The 27,636-nt window shown below is 38.6% G+C and overlaps 1 protein-coding gene across 3 annotated transcripts in view; it reads left to right on the top strand.

Annotated features, from left to right (window-relative positions):
* Positions 1-27,636, top strand: part of LOC126271857 (zinc finger protein 239-like) — a 260,845-nt gene that overhangs the window by 48,592 nt on the left and 184,617 nt on the right. For all 3 annotated transcript variants that reach the window (XM_049974191.1, XM_049974192.1, XM_049974193.1), the window contains exon 3: positions 14,102-14,557. In XM_049974191.1, the coding sequence (XP_049830148.1) occupies positions 14,102-14,557 (456 nt within the window). The remainder of the gene's footprint in view (positions 1-14,101; positions 14,558-27,636) is intronic.

Here is a 27,636-nt window from a genome sequence, read left to right on the forward strand (position 1 = left end):
CCGAGCAGCAATACGCAAATAAGTCCAGAATTGTAGAAAAACAATTCATGGCTTTTGCATCTCAACAATGCAACTGCTCATTCATCGTTGCATGTGAGAATTTTTTTGGCCAAAAGCAACATGACAATCATACCTCAGGCACCATATTAACCAGATTTGGCCCCCTGCAACTTTTTGTGTTCCCAAAACTGAAGAGACCTATGAAAGGAAGAAGATTTTCAACAATTGTGAAAATAAAAACTGCATTGCTGAAAGCACTCAAGGCTGTACCGAAAAGTGCTTATGAGAAGTGCTCTGATGATTGTGCTTATGAGACGTGCTTTGAGGATTGGAAGAAGCGTTGGCACAAAGTATTGTGTACCTGAGGGGGATTACTTTGAAGGGGACAACATGAATATTGATGAATATCTAAAGATTTTTTCATAAAAATATAATGTCACCTTACTTTTTGAACTCGCCACTTATGAAGCTGAGGTGCACGATATCTTGAGGATTCTGGCATGGATGAAACCCAATTAAGCACTGAGTTCTTAATCTTCTCTCTGGCATTGATGACACCCAATTAAGCACTGAGTTCTTAATCTTCTCAGAGAGAAGATTAAGAACTCAGTGCTTAATTGTGTTTCATCCATGCCAGAATCTTCAAGATATCGTGCACCTCCATTAGCACATTGCAAGACATACCTATACAGTGCACATACTCAACAATTAAGGAAGTACAGCCCCTGTAGGACTCACACCAACTATATCATCTTCGGAGGGAAGTGATATTCTGCCGAGTCCATGCATGTTGGAAGTTAAGGCGATGAATGGATGGTTGAAAGAGCTGGAGAGGGCTGCTTATAGTTACTGTATTGCACTGTATTCCAACAGGCTGTGACCTTGATGTTGAACAGGATCATGCTTTGTTGAGAATAGGAGTGCTTAGAATTGAGGAATGAGAAGCTGCTGCTGATGACACCAACTACATAGCTTTGACATCTCTCTTTCATCGAGTTAATGACAGTGATGTTCTACTATCACACAACTCTACTGGGCAATGTCCTCAGATGTATGCTTTCCTTCTCATGAGAGGAATCACCATTGTGTGGAACTTGGGGCATATGGATTTCAGTATATTACACTTTAAATGTAACAGTTTATATTCAGATGAGAGGGCAGTGTGTAGTTTACCTTGTGGTATTTCTTCTATTTAGCAAGTAAGAGACAAATGTGGTATGACTTGTGAAATGTCGAATCTGGCTACAAAATTAAGGAAGAGCTGTTAATACGCTAACAGCTCCCATTTTCTGTAAATGATCAGCTAGTCATACCACGTTGAGTTATAATTTTATCCTTTTATTTGCTAATCTATAAGTTTCTATAAACTGATTTTAGGTTGGGTTAACTTTAGGATAGAGAATACATTCCGATTGAGTACAGAAACAGTCCCACACCAAACCCTGTACTGAGAGTGGTTAGCTCCTCATGGAGTATCGGCTGTATGGGTGCTTTGAGGATTGGAAGAAGCGTTGGCACAAAGTATTGTGTATCTGATTGGGATTATTTTGAATGGGACAACATGAATATTGATGAATATCTAAAGATTTTTTCATAAAAATATAATGTCACCTTACTTTTTGAACTCGCCACTTATGAAGCTGAGGTGCATATCTTGAGGATTCTGGCATGGATGAAACCCAATTAAGCACTGAGTTCTTAATCTTCTCTCTGGCATGGATGAAACACAATTAAGCACTGAGTTCTTAATCTTCTCTCTGCACTGAGTTCTTAATCTTCTCTCTGAGAAGATTAAGAACTCAGTGCTTAATTGGGTTTCATCCATGCCAGAATCTTCAAGATATCGTGCACCTCCATTAGCACATTGCAAGACATACCTATACAGTGCACATACTCAACAATTAAGGAAGTACAGCCCCTGTAGGACTCACACCAACTATATCATCTTGGGAGGGAAGTGATATTCTGCCGAGTCCATGCATGTTGGAAGTTAAGGCAATGAATGGATCGTTGAAACAGCTGGCATCTTCTCTCTGGAATGGATGAAAGACAATTAAGCAGTGAGTTCTTAATCTTCTCTCCATGCCAGAATATTCAAGATATCGTGCACCTCCATTAGCAATTTTCTTCACAGCTTCGACGTGGAAAATCCAGGATGAGATAATGACAGTATTATGAAAAGGATAAACAAAATACATACACACTTACACAAACGCAACTCACATACACATGACCATAGTCTGTGGCTACTGAGGATATCCACTCTCCAACAGGACAAGGAAAAAACAAATAATCTTTCCACATGAACTCTGATTTCTCTTATTTTATTACAATGATCATTTCTCCCTACATAGGTGGGAAACAAAAAGAAAAAAAAAATCCCATTTGATGAAGAAAGTTTGTGATTGAAATTTTGTGAAAAGATCCAGCCGCAGTGAAAAACACATCTGTGGCATCCTCTCCTCTATTTTGCAATAATACAAAATGAGCTGCCCATCTTTTATCTTTTTCGATGTCCTCTGTCAGTCCTACCTAATGTGGATTGCACACTCTAATGTTCTGACAACTTAAAGTGTGAGTGTGGATCTGGGTTGTATCGACTTATTCCCCCAAACCACCTTCCACTTCTTTAGAAGATGACTTACTTGGAATTTGCAGCCACTCTTCTTTACTGAAAAGCTGGCTGCTGGAAACCCTTTTGACTTCTTCTCCACTGAATGACGCTAGGTACAGGAATTTTTAGACTCTTTCTACTTATGTAATAAGTAGACATGCAAACTTTACTTTTCGTCAACTGACAATGTATTTGACTTCCACAGACAATAAAAATCTCACTTTCCACATAAAAATGTAACTTCCTGCAAGTCTCTCATACAGTCAGACGTTAGAAATATATTGAATTACAGTTAAAAGAAAGTTGGCTTGGATACCATGACCTTTCTTAACATGAATTATAAAATGAGTCTTGCCTCTGACAAGGTTGCGTCCAGAGTCTAAAAGAGGACTTTTTCAACTGTTCTTGTTTTAGTAACAATAGTCAGTGACACAATAAATACAGAGCTGCATATAAACTCCATGGTTCTACGTTATACACTCACTAAAACATCTACGGATTGCCCGACAGGTACTTGTTGGTGCCGTCTCACTGCTGCGTCTACTTTCTCGCGCGACTGATTTTAAACCTGCACACACAACCATGTGATGTGCAGTAGGTAGGATTCTACCATCCCATACTCATATCCAGAATATCGTGTTCGAGATGGTAGAAGGCTGAGTGGTTCTAGAATTTACACAGAAATTCTCAAATCGCTACAACATGCAACAGTACTTGAGAAAAGTATAGCTTTAGGAGTGGGGACTACCAGAAAAGAAGTGTGAAAGTGTTACATAAAGTGAGAGATGTTTTATTAACAGTACTGTTATTTATTTATTTTTGTTATCTTTTTTTACTCAACTTGTACTCTGTGTTGCCTAAGTAATCATAAATCACTGAACTGCCTTTTTAAATCAGTTTGTTTTAGTTACTCTCTTTAATCTTCTTGTGCAATTTATTTTACAATTTTATTCCTTGGTAGGAAATGCTGTACTAAGGTTTATGTTTATTTCATAGTAACTGTAAGCTCAGTCCAGATAGTGTTCCATGGTCATGGAAGAGCTGTTTGTGGACTAATTATCAATGTTATGTGACATAGCTGGACAAAACTGATTTCATTTCTGACATTATGTTGTATATGAAGTGATTTGTCTATCTGTTTCCTTAAGCACTAGTATTTGTCATTTAGTGGTGAGTGTAATGATGCAAATAACATCATATGCATTTTTAAGTAATGAAGTGTGTAATGTTATGCAACACCAATAGTGAAACACAGCTTACAAATCAGAGCAAAACTATTAGCATGGTGGAAATTCAGTACTCTTCACCCATAGTGGTCTGTACATGCAGTAGTACAAAAATGTTTATTATGTCATTCTCAGTTTAGACGGTGGGCATCTGATATTTCCAGGTGTTATTTGTTCCTAGAATTTGCCTTTCTTTCCACAGTTTATAACTGTAATTTCTCCGAGTCTTCTCTAATATCTGTTTACTTTCACTAGTCATATAAACTCGCCCAAGTGGTGTGACTGGCAGTGATTGAATTCACACACTGAAATAACAACTCTTTGTTTATTAACCTTAAACTAAACTCAGTACAGCTTCAGACCTTGAACTAACTCAGTACAGCTTCAGAGGACTAAAGTACACACGATTGTGGCTGGAAAGTCCATCTTGACAGTGTGTTGCTGGTGCCCATTATGACAAAGTCCACAATCCTCAGAAGTGCTGATGAACCAAAAGGTCCTATGGATGAACTGCAGCACTGTATCATGTGGTTATGAGTTCATGTGCAGCACCAAGCATGGAAGTGGCTGATGCACGTCCATCAGCTGATGATCCCTGCTGAGATGTTAGATGGCACTGTCTGATAGGTAGTGACAGTTGCAGTTGTTGTGGTTCAGTTCAGAGTGTGGACTCAGGGGGACCTGGAGCTGGTCTGGATCCTGGAACATTGAAGCATAACTGGCTGTTGAGGGGCTGAGTAGCAACCTAAGTACCCATCAACAGAGAACTGCAGTTGTGATGTCATGTCGACATGTGACTGTGCAGACGCAAATAGATGCTTGTGACTACAGCACTGATTACTGTGACCTGCACACCACATTTTGGTGTAGTTTGCTGCCCCAGAGACTGTGGTAACTGCAGGAGGTAAACAGCCCATTGAGTCTTCTGTTGACAAATAACCTTCCCAGATGAAGCAGAGCCATACATGGTTCGCCGAGCACATCCATGAGTGTGGTGGCCAAATATCAAGGGATCTAAACCTGCATATACTATAACTAGGCTATCAGATTTATCGATTTTTCATTCTCATTTCATGCCTGTACTACTGGGGTCTACGACTCGGCATAACATCAATAGCAGTAACATAAAGTGTCAGCATATTTCCTTATTGTTCCATCTCATTTTTTATGCTTCCACTTTTTCTGTTTCATGGTTGCTTTGTCACTGACTGAGAGAATCCCTGTTACTGGTTTACATGTAAGAACTAATACAAAGGGCTAGTTTACTATTGTCAATTTATTCTTTATTGGAATTTATTGTCACAATGGCATTTTCTCCATTGACTGGATAAATATTGTACTTTCTGTGTTTGGTAGAGTGTTCCATACCCTCCATTGTTGACATTTCTTGAAGTACTTCCAAGTCTGAGGCTGATTCTGCATAGTTTCCCTACAGAAAGATCTTAGAAGTCTACTTCGTTCTGCAGATGTCCTATCTTTTTTTCCCCCTAAGGTAAGTCTTTCCACTCCCGGGACTGGAATGACTCCTTACCCTCTCCCTTAAAACCCACATCCTTTCATCTTTCCTTTTCCTTCCCTCTTTCCTGACGAAGCAACCGCCGGTTGCGAAAGCTCATAATTTTGTGTGTGTGTTTGTGTGTTATTTTATTGTGCCTGCCTACCGGCGCTTTCCCGCTTGGTAAGTCTTGGAATCTTTGTTTTTAATATATTTTTCCCATGTGGAAGTTTCTTTATATATATATATATATATATATATATATATATATATATATATATATATATATATATATATGTGTGTGTGTGTGTGTGTGTGTGTGTGTGTGTACACCTGTTCTTTTTTTTTTCCCCCCTAAGGGAAGTCTTTCCGCTCCCGGGATTGGAATGACTCCTTACCCTCTCCCTTAAAACCCACATCCTTTCGTCTTTCCCTCTCCTTCCTGAAGAAGCAACCATCGGTTGCGAAAGCTAGTAATTCTGATACAGAGTTAAAGATTAATATTTCTGTTATTTACCCCATTCCCTTAAATGGCACAAAATGCATATACTCTATTTATAGATTTATTTATTGCTGTCTATGGTATTGAAGGAGTTGTCAAGGAGATACGATTTTAATTTATTTTTGAAGCTATTACTGTTGTCCGTCGGACACCTTATTTCATATGGTAATTTGTCGAAAATTTTTATACCAGCATGTTTTACCCCTTTCTGTGCCAAAGATAGGTTGAGCAAAGGATAGTGTAAGTCTTTCTTTTTTCTGGTATTATAATCATGAATGTCACTGTTGTATTTAAACTGATCCATGTTGTTGAGAACAAATTTCATTAGTGAATAGATGTATTGTGAGGCTGTTGTAACAATTCCCAATCTTTTAAAAAGATGCCTACAAGATGTGCGACTATGAACCCACACATTATTCCAACAACTTTCTTTTGAGCAGTGAATACTTTTTGTCTAAATGTTGAGTTACCCCAAAATATTATTCCGTATGACATCAGAGAGTGAAAGTATGCAAAGTATGTTAGCTTACTAATTTCTATATCCTCAAAATTGGCAATTATTCTGATCACAAAAGTTGCTGAAAGTAGTCGCTTTAGGAGATCCAAAATATGAATTTTCCAATTAAGACCAACTGTCAAAAGTCTCAGTGTGGTCCCCAAGGACAGATTAATGCTTGTGTTGATCCACTGTGGCTTGCAAAATGAGATCACCCAGGGAATGCGACAACAACATTCCCCAGGCCATAACTCCATCTTCTGGCCTGGACTCTTTAGGTGCAGCATGTTTGCTTTCAGGTCTTTCATGCTGACATGACAGCGGCCATCTATCTGGTGGAGCATAAAATGTGATGCGTCTGAAAAGGCCACCAGTCACCACTCAATGGACACCCAGTTGTGGTGCTGTGCAAGTTTCTGCCTTTGTCGCCAGTGAGCAACAGTCATTGTGGGTGCCTGAACTAGATGCCTGTTGTGGAAGCCCAAATGCAGCAACTTTTGTTGAACAATCATTGAGAAGACACATTGGTAGCCCCTTGGTTTATCTGGGTGGTCATTTGCTAAACAGTTGCACTTTTGAAACTTCCTGGTAGATTAAAACTGTGTGCCGGACCGAGACTTGAACTCAGGACCTTTGCCTTTCGCGGGCAAGTGCTCTACCAACTGAATCACGAATGTCACTGTTGTATTTAAACTGATCCATGTTGTTGAGAACAAATTTCATTAGTGAGCAGATGTATTGTGAGGCTGTTGTAACAATTCCCAATCTTTTAAAAAGATTCCTACAGGATGTGCAACTATGAACCCCACACATTATTCTAACCACTTTCTTTTGAGCAGTGAATACTTTTTGTCTAAATGTTGAGTTACCCCAAAATATTATTCCATATGACATCAGAGCATGAAAGTATGCAAAATATGTTAGCTTGCTAATTTCTATATCCTCAAAATTGGCAATTATTCTGATCACAAAAGTTGCTGAACCTAGTCGCTTTAGGAGATCCAAAATATGAATTTTCCAATTAAGATTCTCATCTATATGTACACCCAAAAACTTAGTATGCTCTATCCTGTCTACTGACTTCTGTTGATGTGTTATATTTATTGAAGGAACTGCACTTTTTGCAGCAGAAAATATATTGATATAAATTGACATAACAACAGGCGGATATGAGGAAACTGTGCACATGGTGTGGTAGAATTTTTTCAGCGAGCAGTTGTTTCTGTTGGTTTTGTTGAAGTGGGTACTTTTGTTTACCTGTTTCTGTAGCAGCTGAAATTGTAGTTGATTCTGTAGGTGTTGCTACTGTTAACTGTTTTTGTTGTTGAGCTAAATTTTAGAATGAGCTATTCCATAGTGAAAGGGGAGAAGGGACAACATAAATTTCATTTTTTGAAGAAAGAAAAGTACAACATTTGTGGTTTCTGGAATAATTGGTGCTGATTATTACAACTCCTCAAAAATTGAGTGGAAAACAATTTGTTATTCGTCTTATAACACACTGAGAAATCCAAGGCATTGTCTAAAATTACAAACTGAATGAAGACAGGTAGTATGAGGAAACAATAAATGAAAACATACTTCTGCTTGGTGGAAAAAGGTAAGGCACAAAACTGAAAGAGAAAAATGTAAAAACTTCAAAAATGGAAAGGGGATTCTCACATGGAGGACAGGGACTCGTGAAAGTTGAGGTCAGGGGGTTATTGGAATGAAAAATATGTTGTCAGGAGGGTTCCCATCTACACAGTTCAGGAAAGCTGTTTGTGGGAAGAATCCAAATGCCACAGGTAGTGAAGTAGTCATTAAAGTGAACCACATCATGTTGGGTGGCATCTTCAGCAACTTGGTGGTTCAGCTGTCTCTTAGCCACAGTATGGAAGTGGCCATTTATGTGGACAGACAGCTTGTTAGATGTCATTCCCACCTAGAATGCAGAATTGTGGCTGCATCTCAGTTTGTAGATCACATGGCTGCTTTCACGGGTGGCTGTGTCTTTGATGGGGTATGAGGATGCTAGTGACAGGATTAGAGTAGATGGTAATAGGAAGATGTATGGGACAGGTCTTGCATCTGGGTCTGTTGCAAAGATATGAGGCAGGGGTTTGGAAGCAGGGCTGGAACAGAGAGTCAAGTATATTGTGTAGGTTAGATTGATGGCATAATATCAGTGTGGAAGAGGTAGGATGGATAGTGGGGAGGAAATTTCTCATTTTAGAGCAGTATGAGAGAGAGTGAAAATTCTGGCAGAGAATCTGATTTAGTTGCTCCAGTCCTGGGTGGTACTTGGTCATGAGAGGAGTACTCCTTTGTGGCTGGACTGTGGGTATGTGATGGATGGTAGCTGACTGGTGAGACAAGGCATGGAAAATCTGTTTCTGGACGAGGTTGGGAGGGTAATTTTGGTCTGTGAGCACTTCAGCATATCTGGAAATGGACTGCTTATCACTACAGATGCAATGATCATGGGTAACTCGGTTGTATGGAAGTGATTTCTTGGTGTGGAATGGATGGCAGCTGTCGAAGTGATGGTATTGTTTATGTTGGATAGATTTTCTGTGGACAGAGGTACTGATGTTGGCTTTCTTTAGGTGGATCTCAACATTGAGGAAGACAGTATGTTGAGCTGAGGAGGACCAGGTCAAGCAAGTGGGGAGGGAGAAGGTATTGAGATTGTGGAGGATTGTTGGGGGGGGGGGGGGGGGGGGCGAGTTCCTCACTCTTGATCCAGATCGTGAAGATGTCATCAATGATTCTAAATCCAGGTGAGAGGTTTGAAGGTCTAGGTGATTAAATGGCCCATGAATAGGTTAACATAGGATGGTAGTGTGTGGTGGCCATTGTTTTATTTAATTTATTTTTTTATTAGTGATGCCTGCATTGTTGTTGTTGTTGTCGAGGTCTTCAGTCCTGAGACCGGTTTGATGCAGCTCTCCATGCTACCCTATCTTGTGCAAGCTTCATCATCTCCCAGTACCTACTGCAACCTACATCCTTCTGAATCTGCTTGGTGTATTCATCTCTTGGTCTCTCTCTACAATTTTTACCCTCCACGCTGCCCTCCAATACTAAATTGGTGATCCCTTGATGCCTCAGAACATGTCCTGTCAACCGATCCCTTCTTCTGGTCAAGTTGTGCCACAAACTTCTTTTTTCCCCAATCCTATTCAATACTTCCTCATTAGTTATGTGATCTACCCATCTAATCTTCAGCATTCTTCTGTAGTACCACATTTTGAAAGCTTCTATTCTCTTCTTGTCCAAACTATTTATCGTCCATGTTTCACTTCCATACATGGCTGCACTCAATACAAATACTTTCAGAAAAGACTTCCTGACACTTAAATCTATACTCGAGTTAACAAATTTCTCTTCTTCAGAAACGCTTTCCTTGCCATTACCAGTCTACATTTTATATCCTCTCTGCTTCAACCATCATTAGTTATTTTGCTCCCCAAATAGCAAAACTCCTTTACTACTTTAAGTGTCTCATTTCCTAATCTAATTCCTTCAGCATCACCCGACTTAATTAGACTACATTCCATTATCCCCTTTTTGCTTTTGTTGACACTGTCCATTCCATTCAACTGCTCTTCCAAGTCCTTTGCTGTCTATGACAGAATTACAATGTCATCAGCGAACCTCAAAGTTTTTATTTCTTCTCCATGGATTTTAATACCTACTCCTAATTTTTCTTTTGTTTCCTTTACTGCTTGCTCAATATACAGATTGATTAACATCGGGGAGAGGCTACAACCCTGTCTTACTCCCTTCCCAACCAAGCACTGCTTCCCTTTCATGTCCCTCGACTATTATAACTGCCATCTGGTTTCTGTACAAATTGTAAATAGCCTTTCGCTCCCTGTATTTTACCCCTGCCACCTTTAGAATTTGAAAGAGAGTATTCCAGTCAACATTGTCAAAAGCTTTCTCTAAGTCTACAAATCCGAGAAACGTAGGTTTGCCTTTCCTTAATCTTTCTTCTAAAATAAGTCGTAGGTCCAGTATTGCCTCACGTGTTCCAGTATTTCTACGGAATCCAAACTGATCTTCCACGAGGTGGGCTTCTACTAGTTTTTCCATTCGTCTGTAAATAATTCCTGTGCCTGCACAGGAGAAGCAATTATGGTGATGATATAGTTGGTTATGGTGACAAGGAAGGAGGATGTATCTTTAGAATCAGTCGGTAATGGCAAGGCCATGGATGTGGGGGATGTCACTGTGGAGGAAGATGACATTGACCATTACGAGTAGGGCTCCTGGTGGTAAAGGAACAGGAACTGTGGAGGGTCAGTGGAGGAAATGGTGGTATCTTTTATATGAGAAGATTGATTGTAGGTAACAGGTTGAAGGTGTTGGTCCACAGTAGCAGAGACTCTCGGGGTGGGTGCATAGCAACCAGCTACAGTGGGACATCCTGGGAGGTTGGGTTTAGGAACCTTAGGAAGCATGTAGATTGTAGGAATACAGGGACTGGTGTGTGTGTGGGGGGGATCCAGGATAGAGGTTCTGGGATGGGCCTAAGGATTTGAGGATTTAAGATGCTACTGGATTTCAAGAATGGGTTCATTGTGACAGGGTTTGTAGGTAGATGTATCTAACAGCTGGCTGAGTTCTTATTCCAGGTAATCTCTGTGGTTTACCTGCCACCTACACCAGTTCTGTCACTAGCATGTCCTACCCTATCAAAGGCAGGGTCATCTATGAAAGCAGCCACTGTGCTGCATTCTACATGAGCATAACAACTAATGATCTTTCTGTTACCATGAATGGCCAACACGAAACTAAGGTCAAGAGTTAACTGAAAGATTTAGTTGCTGAAAATGCCACCCAACAAGATGTGCTTCACTTTAATGATGCTGAGTTGGTGAAGTGTAGTGCACCATAGTAGATAACACAGACAGTTATAGTGTGATCAGACAGTTCTGACTGACAAATAACAAAGTGCCTGACCATATCTCTGAAAAGAACTGGGTATTGCAAGAGATGTGGATGCCCTAGTGCCGTAAGGCAAACTTATCACAATTGAAGTGCTAATGGAAAAAGTGCAGATCAGTTTTCATGATCTTCCACACTACATTTTGAGTGTGACAAAGGTTGTTGCCAGCTGTGTTCCACAACTGCCCACACCCATTCTGAAAGCCTGACCGGCAGAGGCAGCAGTGGAAATATTACAACAGTGTCAGGTCAGTCCAGATGACATTAGCAGCCTATTCAGCATGGATGAATGCTGGGTGTATAACTATGAACATAAGACAAAGGAGCAAAGGAAGCAAGTGGAAACGTGGATTGACCACTGTTAAAAAAAGGTGAAGATCCTACCGTCATTAGGCAGGATGATACTTAGGGTTCATTGGGACTGCCATGGTATGGTGTTAATAGATTGCACTCATAAGACACAAGCCATCACCAGAGTGTACTTCCGAAATCATCAGATGAGTAAACAGGAGGCAGTCAACATGGAATGTTATGGGAAGCTGTCCAGGGGGATGCTTTTGTTCCATGACAGTGCTCTAGCTCATTCTGCACAGTCACTCCCTCTTATTTTCCTGACGGTATTCAGTGACTTCTTCCTCTTTCCTTGGAAGTAAAAACCATTGTGTGGCTGGAATTATCAGAATGGCAGTGAGCTGATTCTCTAGATGGAAGCATTTTTTGAACAGTCGAAATGCAGACTTCTACAACGAAGGTCTGTGCCAAGTCATTCACCAATATGAAAAATGTGTCAGATTGAAGGTTAAATATATAGGGAGCTACTAACACCATCACCAAGTTTCATGGTCACATTTTGATTTTTCAAATTTATAATTAAAACTTTATGACTATCCCTTGTACAACAAAACTTCATCCAAGTTGATGAAATGACAGGCAACTCTTTCGAAATCCCACCTAATGGGTGTCAAAGGAGTTGCATGCCCACAACCTCTAGAAAAGCCACGAGGCTCCATTCAGCTGAATGGGTGTCAGAATCTCTGACAGCTACATTTGTAACATCAACAAAAGTGCATGGGTGGCACCAAGGGAATTGCTGAATTGTGGGCGAGGGGGTCTTAGAGGGACCTTTTGTCATTTTACTCAAACTCGTGTCAGTTTTGCATCCATCGTTGATCATGCCACAGAATGGCATGAATCAGGAGAACTGAGAAAGCATGAATACCCTTTGCTGGTTCATATCACTTTCAAATTTTGTTGAAGTGTTTTGAAGAGTCTCTAGTGTTTTGACCCTGTATACCAGAGCAAAAATTGCAGTCATACTCAGGGGTCATATTATGTTCTGTGGGGTTGCAGCCTCACTATGTCCTTAGCTTAAAGTTGAATCGTGTGGGCAGTGTCATCAGGGATGAATATTGCAAGAATGTCATCCTGTTGCTCATCGCACTGTGAACTATTGTTTACGACAGTGTAACATGTGGAAATCAACACCTCAAATTAAGGGGTGGTTTCATTGACATCCTTTGTGCCATCTCCTGAAAGCTTTTTGTGTCGAGCCTGAGTGGTGGCTTGTCTCAAACATGCATGATTTCAACATGGGAGTCACTCATGGTTCTGATCTCCATTGCAGAGGCAGCAAAAGAAATGGTGAAATATGGGTAAGATCTTCCCATCATGTGACATGTCTGTGATGGCATGGGCAGAATTGTGGTGAAATTTGGTGCCAATATGATATCATTAAGCCACCTTAGACCTCACATGAACTTCTGAGCTGTGGCCTTTACTTCGAATGTATCGACATCTTGCTGTTTGAAGTGTCACTGAGCCTGAGGGTGATGTTGCAGGGTGTGTTGGTTTTGCACTATTAGAGAGGAAGCTTGTAGGCACCTTTGAGCCAATTTTCAAAATTATTGTCACAATGGGGGACAATTACGGAACATCGGAAAAGTTACACTTTTTTTTTTTTTTGCTCAGTGTACAATTGGCAAACAAACAAATAAAGCTTTTAGAAAATTACTTGGGTGCTATTTGACCGCATAGAAACAGGGCTTTTAAGGATCACATTTTATCTAATATACAAAATCAGACAATACTTTGGGAGCTTCAGGAAAGGACTAATAATAATAATTACTTTTCCATTGTTGCCTGGATTAGCACATTTCATGCAACTCTTTAATTTAAAAATTGCATGCCAGTTTGTGGTACATTAGATAAATGATTTAAAATATTATTTTTTAAGCAGCTATTGAAATGAAAGTTATCTAATGAGAAAAAAGTGTATGACTGTACAGAATATGAAATAAAACAGCAAATATCTGCACTTACTTATTCACTGATATTACTATCAAATTTGAAACTTTTTAGCTACATGCCCCCCAGGGCCCTTCTTTTTTCACTCATGCTAAAGTTCGAGGGAAGTGAGTAGCTGTGTGCATGTGGTCTTTGTGTGCTTCCTGGTAGAAATCATTTCCTAAAATCCAGTTCCTATTTGATGTTTCTAAGTGCCTGTCTGCTGCTCATTGCCACCCTGGTTAAATGAGTAGTAATCTCTTGCCATATAGCTATTTATATTCCATCATGGATTTTCCAGTGTTGTATTTATTTAGCCTATGAACACATTAAGTGAACACTTTATTAATTATCATCTGGTGCATTAAATTCACAATGTGTATTAAATGACTATTCTTTTATTGTCATTTTAATTTTTGGGCCTTCCATTGACTTAAACGTGGCAAACACTGTGTTGAAAAAAAAAAAAAAAATAATGCTGGTTTGTGGATGTGTGTAATTAGATAGGGATATAACTTTATAACTAATGGAGGCACCTTTTTGTTTCCAGGCACACTACTGAACCTTGGCATTGAGGAAAACGATTTCAATGTGCAAGAAAAAGTAACAACAGAACTGGAAAGTATTGAAATACCACAAAATAGCTGTGAGATCATAATACCATCGGATCCATTAGACAACATCAGTGATGAAAGTTCCAAAAGTTATAAAAATAATCCTGTTAGTAGAACAAGTAAACTGTTATGTCAGTCAGGCACCATTTGTACAAAACAAAATGACTGTCGAGAATTAGAGCGAGAAGGGACCATCATTATTCACAATGACTCAGATGTGGTTTTGGTAGAGGACTACCAGACATTAAGTGAGAATAACATAAACAGTGCTCCTGATCCATCCTCAGTGTATTCAGATCGTACAAAAAAGAAACACGCATGTCCTGTTGTTAACTGTAAATTTACAACACCATATCCAAAGGACCTGGTGAGGCATATGCGGAAACATACAGGTAATAAGACTGTTCTCTTTGATTTTTATTAAGCCATCAGTTTTGCATTTTTACTTTATCAGTACAGCTAAGTAATTTGAATGAAATATAAAGGAACTTTGATTCTCATGCAAAAATAATGTCATAACAAGAATAGTTTTTTGCCTCAAATGATAGATGTTGACTTGTATGTGCATTTGCATTGTTCCTTATCTGTTGCTTTTATTATTATTGTCCTATCAAAATTATTTTCGCTAATCAACATCTGAAGTTTCGATGACTATAAACACATCACACTTATCAGGTAAGAGAGGACCCCACAAATCATAATTATTATTTGTAACAAATTTATTAATCTGGTGCATTGTGCTGATATCTTAGTTCTTCAGTTTTGAAGGTTAGTATTTACATTGCATTGCAGAAGATGATAAATGTTCAGAATAATTTCGTTTCATAGAGACACTCGTCCCTCCCCTCCCTCCCTCCCCTCCCTCCCCTCCCCTCCCCTCCCCTCCCCTCCCCTCCCATAGTGACTCAATCAAAGATAGCTGTCACTTATTTTACACTTATTTATTCACAGGTCACGTTCTCCAGAAATATAAAATTTATTTTGTATTAATTACTTTTGCCTTAGTGTGTTAAAATTCCAACATTTCATTTATAGCCAAGGTAAAATTAATAAAAATGAACATAGCCTCAGATTTATTTTTAAAATTCTTCCTGATTCACTGTTTATTGAATTCCTCCTACATGACTAACAGGTAATACAATGACTGCAATATTCTATGACAGACAGTATTCTCTTTTGTCAGTTATAAGAAAAATAAAATAAACCATTTCATAACATCAGTTATCCTGTCCAATTAAAAAATGTTTACATTCCATTTTATTTAATTACTACAATCAGGTGCTACAAGGGTCTTAACAATGTGGCTTCTTGGATTCACTGGCTGTTGGCTAAAACATCACTGTGACGTTCACTGCAAAGATTCGTGTCAGTTGAGATAGCTGATACTGTATTGCTAGGGTCCATTAACTCATGTGAAACAGAGAAAACAAAACATTTGTTGGAATTATTGAAATACAATTAACATAATATATTGAAATACCTGACATCCCTCCACCAGAAAAAGCATCAGTGTTACTGGCAATATTTGCAATGCTGCAGCCTGCACATTGATATATTCTTTATTAATATAATTTTTAAAATTTTCTTCCTGGATGACAAAATGAAAATTAAATTTTTCGTGGATTTAGTCTTCATCTGTGTAATCCTATAGTAGTTATGTCTAAGTAAATGTGTAAGTGCGGCACAGAAGTAGAATATAAACTGTCACTAATTTGGTTATTACCCTGTGAGATAGCTGGTATGCTCACAACAACGTTTCCATTGGAAGGGGAACTGTTGCAAGTTATCACTATGTTGATGCTGACAGCAAAAAATTCTGACATGTTCTACATCCTGGAGGACCTCCTCACCACAGATCAATTGGAATGAAAGTAAATCTAATCTAATCTATCAGTGGACTGACACACTTCTCCAAGATTCAGAAGCAAAGGAATATTTCTTTTGTCATCAGTCTTCTGGCTGGTTTGATACTGCCTGCTCTAAATTTGTCTCTTGCGCCAGCCTCTTCATCTTAGAGTAGCACTTGCACCCAATGTTTTCTATTATTTGTTGCATATATTTCAGTTTTCTTGTTACCCTTTGTTGATCCATCAAGTACTATAGAAGTTATTCCTTGATACCTAAACACATGTCCTATCATTTCTCCCAGCTTGTCAATGTTTTCTCCTCATTTATTATCTGTACACCTAATTTATGAGGCGTGTTTTTTAAGTAAAGTCCGTTTTCCTGTAGACACTAGTAGATCGCACGCAAACCACATCGAGCATGTTCGTCGTGTACTGGCATGCCTGGGGAAAGACTGCCCTCAGTTTCAGCTGTGTAGCTAACCTGTATGGTTCTATTCTGTGCTTTCAAAATGTTTAAGACTATCAACTCGCCTGTCGCATGTGAGGTTCACTCAGTACAGTTTTTGCCAGCAAGGAACCTGTCTGCTTCAGAAATTCATTGACAGATTTGCAAAGTGTATGTTGATACTGTTATGAGTGAAAGCAAAGTGTGTAAGTGGATACGAGAATTCAAAGATGCCCATGACAGTGTCCATGGTGAGGACCGCTCCAGTCGCCCTTCTTTGATTACAGATGATTTGGTGGCTTCAGTTGAAGTGAGGATTCATGAGAACAGGCGCTTCACAAGAGCAGGTCTCTCAAATAAATTTCATGACATATCGAGATCAGTGATTTACAACATTGTTCCTGAACACCTAAAGTTTAGGAAACTGTGCTCCATTTGGGTCCCAGAACTTCTAACAGAGGACCACAAAAACCAAAGAGTTGAGTGTGCAATGAAGTTCTTGACTTGTTATCACAAAGAAGGTGACGGCTTCTTGAGTCAGATCGTAACTGGAGACGAAACATGGGTTTCGCTTATCACACCCGAATTGAAGCAACAGATCATCAAATGGAGACACACACACTCGCCTGTAAAGGTGAAGGTCAAACAGACTCTGTCCCAGTGCAAAATCATGGTGTCTGTGTTTTTGGATAGGCATGGTGCTTCGTACATGGACTTCATGCTAAGACAAACCACTGTCAATGCAAAAGCATACTGCCAAGCCCTGAGAACGCTATGCAGAGACATTCAAAACAAAAGATTCGGCTTGCTGACAAAGGGAATTGTCCTTCTCCATGACAAAGCAAGACCTCACACTGCAGGTCAGACCCGCGATTTATTGGACAGTTTTGGCTGGGATGTTTTAGACCACCCACCCTACTGTCCTGATCTTGCACTGAGCGCTTACCATATGTTCCTCCACCTCAAACAATACCTCAGTGACAACCATTACAATGATGATGATGATGTGAAAATGGCTGTGAACTCTTGTTTATCGGAGCAGGCAGCAAGTTTTTATGAAGAGGGTGTTTTAAAACTGGTTGAGAGGTATGATACATGTTTGAACAAACTTGGCAACTATGTCGAAAAACAGAGTGAAGTATGTACTTTCTGAAAATAAATCTATTTTTTTGAAATAATCTTTTTTTATGTACTTATGTTCAGATGGACTTCACTTAAAATACATGCCTCGTACATCAACCTTCTATAACAACGCATCTTGAATGCTGTGATACACATCTTTGCTGGTTTTCCCACAGTCCATGGTTCACTTCCAAACACTGCTGTACATTCTTTGAAATTTCCTCAAGTTAAGGCTGATGATTGATGCCAGTAGACTTCTGTTGGCCAAGAATGTCCTCCTTGCTTCTGCTAGTGTGGTTTTTTAGTGGTTCTTGCTTTGCCTGCAGTGTGTTATTTGGCTTCAAAGGTAGCAGAACTCTTTCACTTTGGCTACTTTGTGGTTCCAAATTTTGATTTCAAGCTTATTGCTGATCTTATTTCTGCTACTCCACATTACTTTCATCTTTCTTCAGTTTACTCACAATCCATAGTGTGCGCACATTAGACTATTCAACTCAACAGCTCCTGCAATTCATCCTCACTTTCACAGAGGCCAGTAATGTTGTCAGCAAATCTTTACTTTGCCAGCCTTTCACCCAGAATTTTAATCCCAATCCTGCACCTAACTTGTATTTTCTTCATTGCTTCTTCAGTGTAGGTGTGACAGATAAAATCCCTTTCTTATGTGCTTTTTAATCTGAGTACTTCGTTCTCGATCTTCCGGTCTTATTTTTCCTCTTGGTTCTTGTGCTTATTGTGTATTACCCATCTTCCTCCATAGCTTACACCTATTTTCCTGAGAATTTTTAAAGTCTTGTACCATTCTGTATTATCCGTTGCTTTTTCTAGGTCAACAGACTGTATGAAAGTGTCTTGATTTATTTATTTTTTTAGTCCTACTTCCATTATTAGGCACAACATCAAAGCTGCCTTTCTGGTGCCATTACTTTACCTAAAACCAAACTGATTGTCATCTAACTTATTCTCAATTTTTCTCTTCCACTCTTCTGTATATTATTGATTAATTGATGTCAGCAATGTGGATGGATGAAACATCACACTGATTATTCTTCCACTTATCTGTCCAAACCGCTTTTGGGATTGTGGTGATGATATTTTTCTGAAAGTCTGGTGGTATGTCTTCAGATTCATAGATTCTACAAAACAAAGTGAATAGTTGTTTGGTTGTCACTTCCATTAAACATTTTTGAAATTCTGAAGGAATGTTATCTATGCCTTCTGCCTTATTTGATAGCAAGTCTTCCAAAGCAGGGTAAAACTCTTGACTCTCATACAGTATCCCTTATGGCTTCTGTATCAATTCCCATTTCTTACGTTGTGTCAACAGACAGTACTTCCCTCTCAGAGATATCTTTCAATGTATTGTTTCCTCATATCCACTATTTAGTGGAAGTTTTAAGAAACAAATCAAATCTAACATCAAATTATCTTTTTATGTTGTTATGTGCTACTGGGAGCATCCATATACTTTATTTTAATGTATCTTGTTTTAAGGTATACTTAGGTAGTCAGAATTATTCGTTGACAAGTCACTGATGTTTGAATCAAATGATTGTATATAACATGTAATGTGACAATAAAGATTCTATTCTATTCTATTCTGTAGTCTGCATTTATTGTAGAGTTCATGTTGCACTATTAATGTTAACACCTTTGCTTTAAATTTTTGCCTAAGGTGATGTTGGCTTTTCATGATACTGAATCAGTCCTTGTGATAACCATTTCCTTTTTAAATTCCTTCACATATTTCCTGCATTTATTTTGTCTTTGCTTCCCTGAATTTCTTGTTTATTTAATTTGCAGGTGGCTTATATTTGTGTATTCCTGTCTTTTCATGAACATTTTTGTACACCTGACTTTGATCAAACACTTGAAGTATTTCTTTTATTGTCAAGGTTTCTTCACAGTTACCTTCCTTGTACTTACATTAGTGTGCCCAACTTCTGTGACTGCTCTTTTTAGAGCTGTCCATTCCTCATCCTGCACTGCCTTTCGTGGCATCCATTACTGCAGTACCTACAGCCTTAAAGATCTTTTGATGCACCTCATTATTCCTCCCATGTCATTCTAAACTGAGTCTTCTTTACAATCCTCTTAACCTTCAGTCTACTCTAGATTGCACTCTGAATACGTATCTGCTCCTGAGTTGGCCTTACAATCCAGTATTTGATTTCAGAATCTCTGTCTGACATGATGTAATCCAGCCGGCATCTTTCTGTGCCTCAAGGTCTTTTCCCAGTTTACCTCCAGCTCTTGAGATTTTTGAACAGTGTATTTCCAGTTACTAGCTAAAATGTATTGCACAACTTAATTGTTCTTTCTTACGTCTTAGTCCTACTACTGAGCCCATATTCTCCCGTAACCCTTTTTCTATGCCTTCCCCTACTTCAGTGCTCCAGTCAGACATGCGTTTTAGATTTCATTTTCCATTAAATGCTGAATTGTATGTTCAGTATCCTCATATACTTCCTCTATCCTCATATACTTTCTCTATCATTTAATCTTCTGATTATGCTGCAGCATGTATAGCTGAACTATAGTTGTTGGCATTGGTTTGTTGTCAATTCTGATGAGAATAATTCTCTCTCTCCCTCCCTCCCTCCCCCCTCCGCCCCCCCCCCCCCCCCCCCCCCACCACACCTTCCTAGATTGAGAAATCCTACCCTTGTTACAACATCTCCTGCTGCTGCTGTTGATATTATGCTATATTTGTCTGCTCACAAATCCTTATCTTCCTTCCATTTCATTTCACTCACACCTTCTTTAACTAGGCTAATCCCTTAAATTTCCTGTTTCAGATTTTCTGGCTGCTTTATGACATTTAGACTTATCACATTTCATGTTCTGGCTCAAAGAATATTACGCTTGCATTGATTGCTGAATCGTGAAAATCTCCACCTAGAGATTCATATAGGGTACTAATCCTGAATGTTTTGCCAGGGGAGAGAGTCATGATGATGCTTTTTCAGTTACAAGTCACATGCCCTGAGTTACACATTGTGTTTCTTCAACGCTATGATTTCCATTGTGTTTAGCATTGTCAGGCCGTTGATTATTGCTGACTCTTCCTTATTTGAGGGACAGTTTCTCATCCCAAGAACAAAGAAGTGTGTCAAACCTCTGTCCATTATGCTGTCACCTTTGAGAAGCCCACTGGCAGAACAAGGGTAACTCCTTCTACCAGAAGTCTTTGACAATCATTAGTAATCATTTTTTATTCATAAGTGAAACAGTAGCTGGGATCGAACCAGGGATCTGAGGTATTTTTGATTAATAATCAAAGAAGCTGCCCCTCACCCATTGTGCATGAATCTTATCACTTATAAATGCCATCTTGTTTCTGTACAAGTTGTAGATAAATTTTCCTCCCTGTATTTTATCCTGATGCCTTCAGAATTTCAGAGAGTGTATCAGTCAAAAGCTTTCTGTAAATCTGCAAATGCATCAGTGTAAGCTTGCCTTTCTTTGGTCCATCTTGTAAGATAAGTCGTAAGGTCAGTATTGCTTTGCCTGTTACATTTCTCCAGAACTCAAACCGACCTTCCAGCAACGTCAGCGTCTACCAGCTTTTTCATTCTTTTCTAAATAAATTTTGCCTGTATTTTGCAACTGTGACTTACTAAACTGATGATTTGATAATATTCACACATGTCAGTGCCTACCTTCTTTACATTAGAATTGAAATTATTACATTCTTCTTGAGGTCTGAGAGCCTTTCACCTGTATCATATGTGTTGTATATCAGGTGAAACAGGATCTCAATAATTCTGAGGCAATATTCTCTACTCCACAGGTCTTGTTTGTTCTTATGTCCTTCAGTACTCTGTTAAATTCCCACAGTATCATATTTCTCATCCCATCTTTATGTATTTCGTCTTCATGTTTTTTAGTGTTGTCTTCAAGTTTGTTTCTTTTGCATGGTGTATGTTTGCATTAGATGAAAGAATGCCACTGTTTATTACTGGCAAATAACACAAAAAAAAATGTTGTTCAATCACATACATGCATTTGCTTACAGCACTCTACAGGCAAACTGTACCTTCAACAAGAAAACTGTGATATAATTCTGTAGAATTTCATGACATAAAAGTTGGTTCTGATGTAACATAATGACACTTTCAGGTAATACATAAAACCGCTTAAAATTTTTTGTCTCTTTTGATACTGATCTCTTTTAGTTACGTTTACTTTATCAGCTATCTTCATGTGAAAAAAATTTCATATCTACTGTCTCTTTTTGAGATATTAATCACAGCATTACTAAAATTCGTTGGAATTCAGAACCACCTCATTTTTGCAGTTGCATAACAGGTTTCGTTGTGGTAGCTTCCATGAACTAACCCATGAAATCTGATACACGAGAGAATTGGTCAACCTACTTTTTGAAACTTTTTTGGAAATTACTGAAGTAATTGAAGTATCACAGTTAATTTAGGAAGTTGAAATACATCATTGTAAGAAATTTATTTCATCTAAAATATGATGACTTTTTAACTCATTTGGGCCACCTATGCCTCATGTTTTTACTGAGTTGCTCTTCTCTGTTACTTCTGGTGTTCTTGGTCAGTTCAGTAGCTGTTTTCTTGTTGACAGTATATTCCTTCAATTTCCTGCTGAAATCTTCTTGCCTTCCTCAGACTATTTCCTGGTCGCATGGCAGTTAACTTTTATAAGGAATTTTAGGAAGGGTCTGGTTTTATTAGTTAAATGTAGTCACCCTTGTTAGTTGTTGTGTCTGGCCTAATATGAAGTTTTGCATAGTCTTTCTCTATCTGATCCTTAGGCACCCAGTGACTTTATCCTTGATGACTAACATGAAAGTCTTACAGGACAGCCTATGGGGTCCAATCTGTATGAGTCGCCATAGAAAGCTAATCATCACCTTCTGATGGCATCAGTGAAGTTTTCTTGGTGTTGGTAGGGTTTGCTGTTAGCTTTGTACCATTGTCTGCCATCCTTGATTGCATCATCTTTTGCAGAATTTCCTTTCTTGTAATTCAAGGCCCCATATTTGAATCTTCTTAGCTAGGGATAGGCACTTTGTTACATAGAGAACTGACAGGCTGCCTACTGTGTTATAAAGCCTTAGTTTGATACATTTTTCTGCAAGCATAATATGCTCTATCTAGTTCGATTTTCCATTGTTTCAGGGCCACTGTTTCACTGAGACCATCTTAAAATCATTCCCCAGGGTACCACACGGTTTGGTTTTTTTTCTTGATATGTTTGGTAGCATTACTGTAGGGGTTTTTTTAATACTTGTGATGGTTGATCAATATACCTGTTATCTCAGCCACTAAAAACAATTCTGGGATTTGCATAGAAGCCTCTTGCATGTGAAGTGAGGTCATCAGTAAAAGTCAGGCATAAAATCCTTTGTTTGTCTGCTTTGATTCTCATCTTAATCCAGTGTTTGCTGGTAAGATCTGGTCCATTCTCTGATGGTTTTTTTCCAAAAAATGGGTAAACAACACATGAAGTACTGTCTCCTTGCCTCACCCCTGTACTTCTGGAAGCCTAAAAAGGTAGCTTTCCACTGTCTGGTTCATTTCTTGTTTATTAGAGGATGGTCTTGACATTTTGTATTTGTTCAATACAGGATCTCAGTGGACTGAAACCTACTCGATATTCTTGCTACTCATTGTCCAGTTGTCTTGTTCCGAGGGGTTTGAAGATCTTGGTAAATATTTTGTACATGACTGCAAGGAGCAATATTCCTCTGCAGTTAGGGGGGTCCATATTGTTTCCTTTATTGTGAACTGGGTAATAACACCTGAGGTCCATGTGACTGGGAGTTTCTTGCTAGCCCATATCTCCAGGATTACTGTATACATATGCCTGTGTTTGTGTATTTTCTCTGACTAGTTTCAGCATTTCTGCCACTATCCCATCTTCCCCAGGTGCTTTGTTATTTTTGAGGAGATTTACGATCTGTTTGACTTCCTGTTATGTGGAATGCAGGATGTCCTCAGTTTAGGGGTTAATGGCCTCTCCAAATGGGAGTTGTTGAGTAGGTTCTTTGACATTTAGAATATTCTGGAAATAGTCAGCAAGGGTCTTCGTTCATTTGCTATCACTGAGGCACAGTCATCCACATGGTTGCTGAAGATGTAAAGTACCAGGCGAGAACTGGATTGTCTGTTGTCTGAGATCCTTTTATAGGTCTCAGACTTGTTCCTTTTAATATTATCCTGTGCCTGCTGAATCAGTTGTTTACTGTACTTCCTCTTTGCCCCTCTTATGATGCTGACTATGGTCTTCCTGTGTGGAATAAAGGCTTGTAGGTTGGCTTCATTTTATGCTGGTTCCATTTGACTTATATTAGTCATCTGGCCTCTAAAGCATCATCACAGTCTGTGAACCACCAGGGCTTATTATTCCTCTTAGCTCTACTGAGGATTGTCTCTTGAGCTATTGCTGTGATGGCATCCCTAGTTGGGCCCAGTTTTAGAGTTGTTCATTCTACTGATATTTTGATTCACTCTCTCTTGGTAGCTAGTATTATCATTTTTAAATTTCATGGTGTCAAATATAGATATCTTCTTATTCTCCATTGGTATAATATTGGTCATTTTTAGTGGTTTTAGATTCCTCTTGATCAGTGATAGGTAGTGATCGGGATTAATGTTAGCTTAAAATAAATTTCCTTTACTTCATGTCTATGGTCACAAATTTTTGTCATCAGACTACCGGTTTCAGTCAATAATTACCATCTTCAGATCTGAAGATGGTCATTTTAGACTGAAGCTGGTAGTCTGATGACAAAAATTTGTCACCATAGACCTGAAGTAAAGGTAATGTTTTCTATATTTGGGTCACTGTTCGATTTTGGACCATGCACAGCTTGTGAAACAATGTTAACTTCTCTCAGTAACTTGATATTCCTAATTTTCAGTGGTTCTGCCTTCTGCTATGTGGTTGATCTGGAATTCACTGAGCATGGCATACGAGGGTCGTTTGAAAAGTTCTCTGAATCACCATGAGAGGTCAGTGCTAGTGCAACAAGTTGTTCACTTGATATTCATTGGACTGTTGCCTGTAAACACATGCCATGTCAGTGCTCTTGGAAGAGAGCTGTGGCGGTGACATGGCTCTGTGTTGTTGTTCCCACGTAGTGATTTGTGAAGATGGAAAAAATTGAGATTCAAGCACTGATTAAGTGCTTTATAAAGAAAGGTATGAAAGCAGAGGATTTCCAGAATACACTGGGGAACTCTGCTCCTTCTTATTCAACTGTTTCCAAGCGGACAAATGAATTTAAATTTGGTCGGTAGAACTTAGATAATGTTGCACGCAGTGGTCAGCCAAGATGTGTCACTACTCCAGAAATCATTGCAAACGTGCACAAAATGGTCATGGAGGATCGCTGATTGAAAGTGCATGAAATTGCTCACACTTGCCAGATGTCATATGGAAGTGTATATATGGCTCTGTCAGACTTCCGTCTCTTTCCAAAACTGAAAGTTTTTCTCGGTGGACCAAGATTCACTTCAAACGAAGAATTGATAGCTGGAGTTGACAACTATTTTGCAGGCCTGGAGGAAACTCATTTTCAAGATGGGAACAAGGTACTGGAACATCGTTGGACCAAGTGCATTAACCTACAAGGAGACTAAATTGAAAAATAAAAAAAAAAATTCACTGACGTAAGTACTTTTTTCTATTCTGTTCCGAGAAATTTTCAAACCATCCTCGTACCATTGCTGTGCCACTTCTTGACCTTCCTCAGTAGATGTTTAAAGGTTGTGGATGTCACTAATAGCCCATATTTGGTGTAGAGGCATTCACCATTCTTTTTGGTTCTATTTTGGTGGGATATACGCCAACAGTCTTCCAATATTTCTGCTCTCTTCCAAACTAGGTGTTGAAATCTCCTAGCAGTATAGCTGTGTGGTGTCACGGAACCTTTTCAGGGCCTCGAAAAAGGTATCCCAGTTCTGGTGTGCCATATCTAGGTTTTTCCTATTAGAGTATTTGGTAGATGCATGGGAATTAGCTAAAGAGTACCTTCTACTGTTGGATCCGAAGGATATTACCAAGGCTTGGGTTTTGGACGAGGGGAAATCAAGTATGCTTGTAACCCAGTTGTGGTATAAACCAAAACAATTCCCCAGGGAGATTGTATCCTTCATAACTCTCTTCCCAGGTTTTTGTAATATATTCTGTATTCCTGACCTGAGATTCCATGGCAGCTTCATCTGTGACTCAAATCTCTTGGAGGGCTGATATACTGATGTTCTTGTTGTTCAGAACTGCCTATCTGTTAAAGTTTCCCAGTTTTTATCAGGGAATTTATATTGATTGTAGCAATGTAAGTGATGTTCCATTTAGTTCTAACCGTGTCGCATTAAGGTGTAGATCTCCAAGAATCTGAAGACCTACATGCCCTGTCACGAAGCTGTCTATAAGATCATGTGCTCCTAACATAGAGGACAGACAGTGTTTGAAGCCGCCCAGTGCAAGTCAAGTGCTGCTGAAAATAGTTATTTCGCCTTCTTTGTCTTCAGGACTCAGTCATCACCCAGCTTTCAAGCTGTTGACTGTCTTCACCTGTAACACAGGCGTGGAAATTTACTGGATGCTATCAGCTGGACAAACAGAACCAATTTTTTAAAATTAATTAATTAATCAATATTTTTAAAATTCCTTCCTCTCCTTTCTCATCTTTCTCAGCTGGTCTTTTTACTGGTTGTGGCAAGGTTTTAATTGATATTTATTAACTGAAACATTGATACAAATGCACTGACAATTTACAAGACTTTTGCCCTAGAAGAAATGTAAGTCCAGATTTGTATCTTACAATTAAATCCAATCTTTATTGATTTTGACATTCTTGTCACGATCTTTATTTATTTATTTATTTTATTATTGGTCCTGTAGATCATTCATTTTGTTCAGCAAAGCACATCATGATATAGGACAAGTCAATTGGAAAATTATGTTAAGAAGGTGTATGATGAGAGATGACATTAGTGGTACATAACTCACATAGTAGAATACATATATAATATATAGACAAAATGTAAAAAATAGGTGGTGTGTGATGAGAGATGGCAATGGAGGTACATATTACACATTGCAGGATACATGTAAGAGATACAGACCGAATATAAATAACATACAATAATTAAATTATCTTACTAAGTAGAAATACCCACAAGTGAATAAACAGCTTATTACAGGCAATTAAAATGTTGTGGTACATACTTCACATACCAGAATACACTTATGTGATACAGACAGCATATAAAAATATACAATAGTGACATTATTTTTCTATGTATTTAATTTTCTCTGAATCAATACTGTACATGACATGCACATGGTGATGCACAAACATACATTTGATGTTGGACATTATGATAATTTACTGGCATGAAGTAATGTGCCAAAAGTTCACAAACATGAGCTTATATACATATTTTCTAAGAAGTTATGAACACACAAATTACCTACTCAGTTACACATTTGTATTTTAGTATTGTATTCCTCTCACACATATACACAACAGTACCTGGTTGGATATTCTTTCTGCTCTTAATTTGCTTAGCAGCATACAGTATAGATGCAAGATTTTTGCATATACTTGCATTAATGTTTTACTCTTTACAAAATTCTTTGTTGCAATTTTTTTCATGTTTCTTTTTACCCATGTGCAGCAGAAATTTGCTTGCACTGTAGAAACAATGATGAAATAGGAATGATTTTAATTTTTTATTAAATACTGTCAGAGACTTACTGTTTTTTATTTCTGATGGCAGGCTATTGTATGTTTTAATACCTTTGTTGGAGGGAGAGTTTTTAAAGGCAGAGGTACGCTTTTCTTTAACATGGAGTTTCATTTTCTGTCTAGTACCATAGTCATGGACATTTACATTTTTATTAAATTTTGTAATATTACTTTTTACAAATTTGCATAGTTATAGTATATAAAGGCTGCCAAGGGGTAGGATGAGCAACTTTTGGAAGAGAGGACCGCAGCTATCAGTTGGCTTTGCCTTGTTCATTATTCTTGTAGCTCGATATGTCCTTGGTTGTTATGTTTTATTGACACTTT

Source organism: Schistocerca gregaria, chromosome 5 (assembly GCF_023897955.1).
Source record: "Schistocerca gregaria isolate iqSchGreg1 chromosome 5, iqSchGreg1.2, whole genome shotgun sequence".
Classification (NCBI taxonomy): Eukaryota; Metazoa; Arthropoda; class Insecta; order Orthoptera; family Acrididae; genus Schistocerca; species Schistocerca gregaria.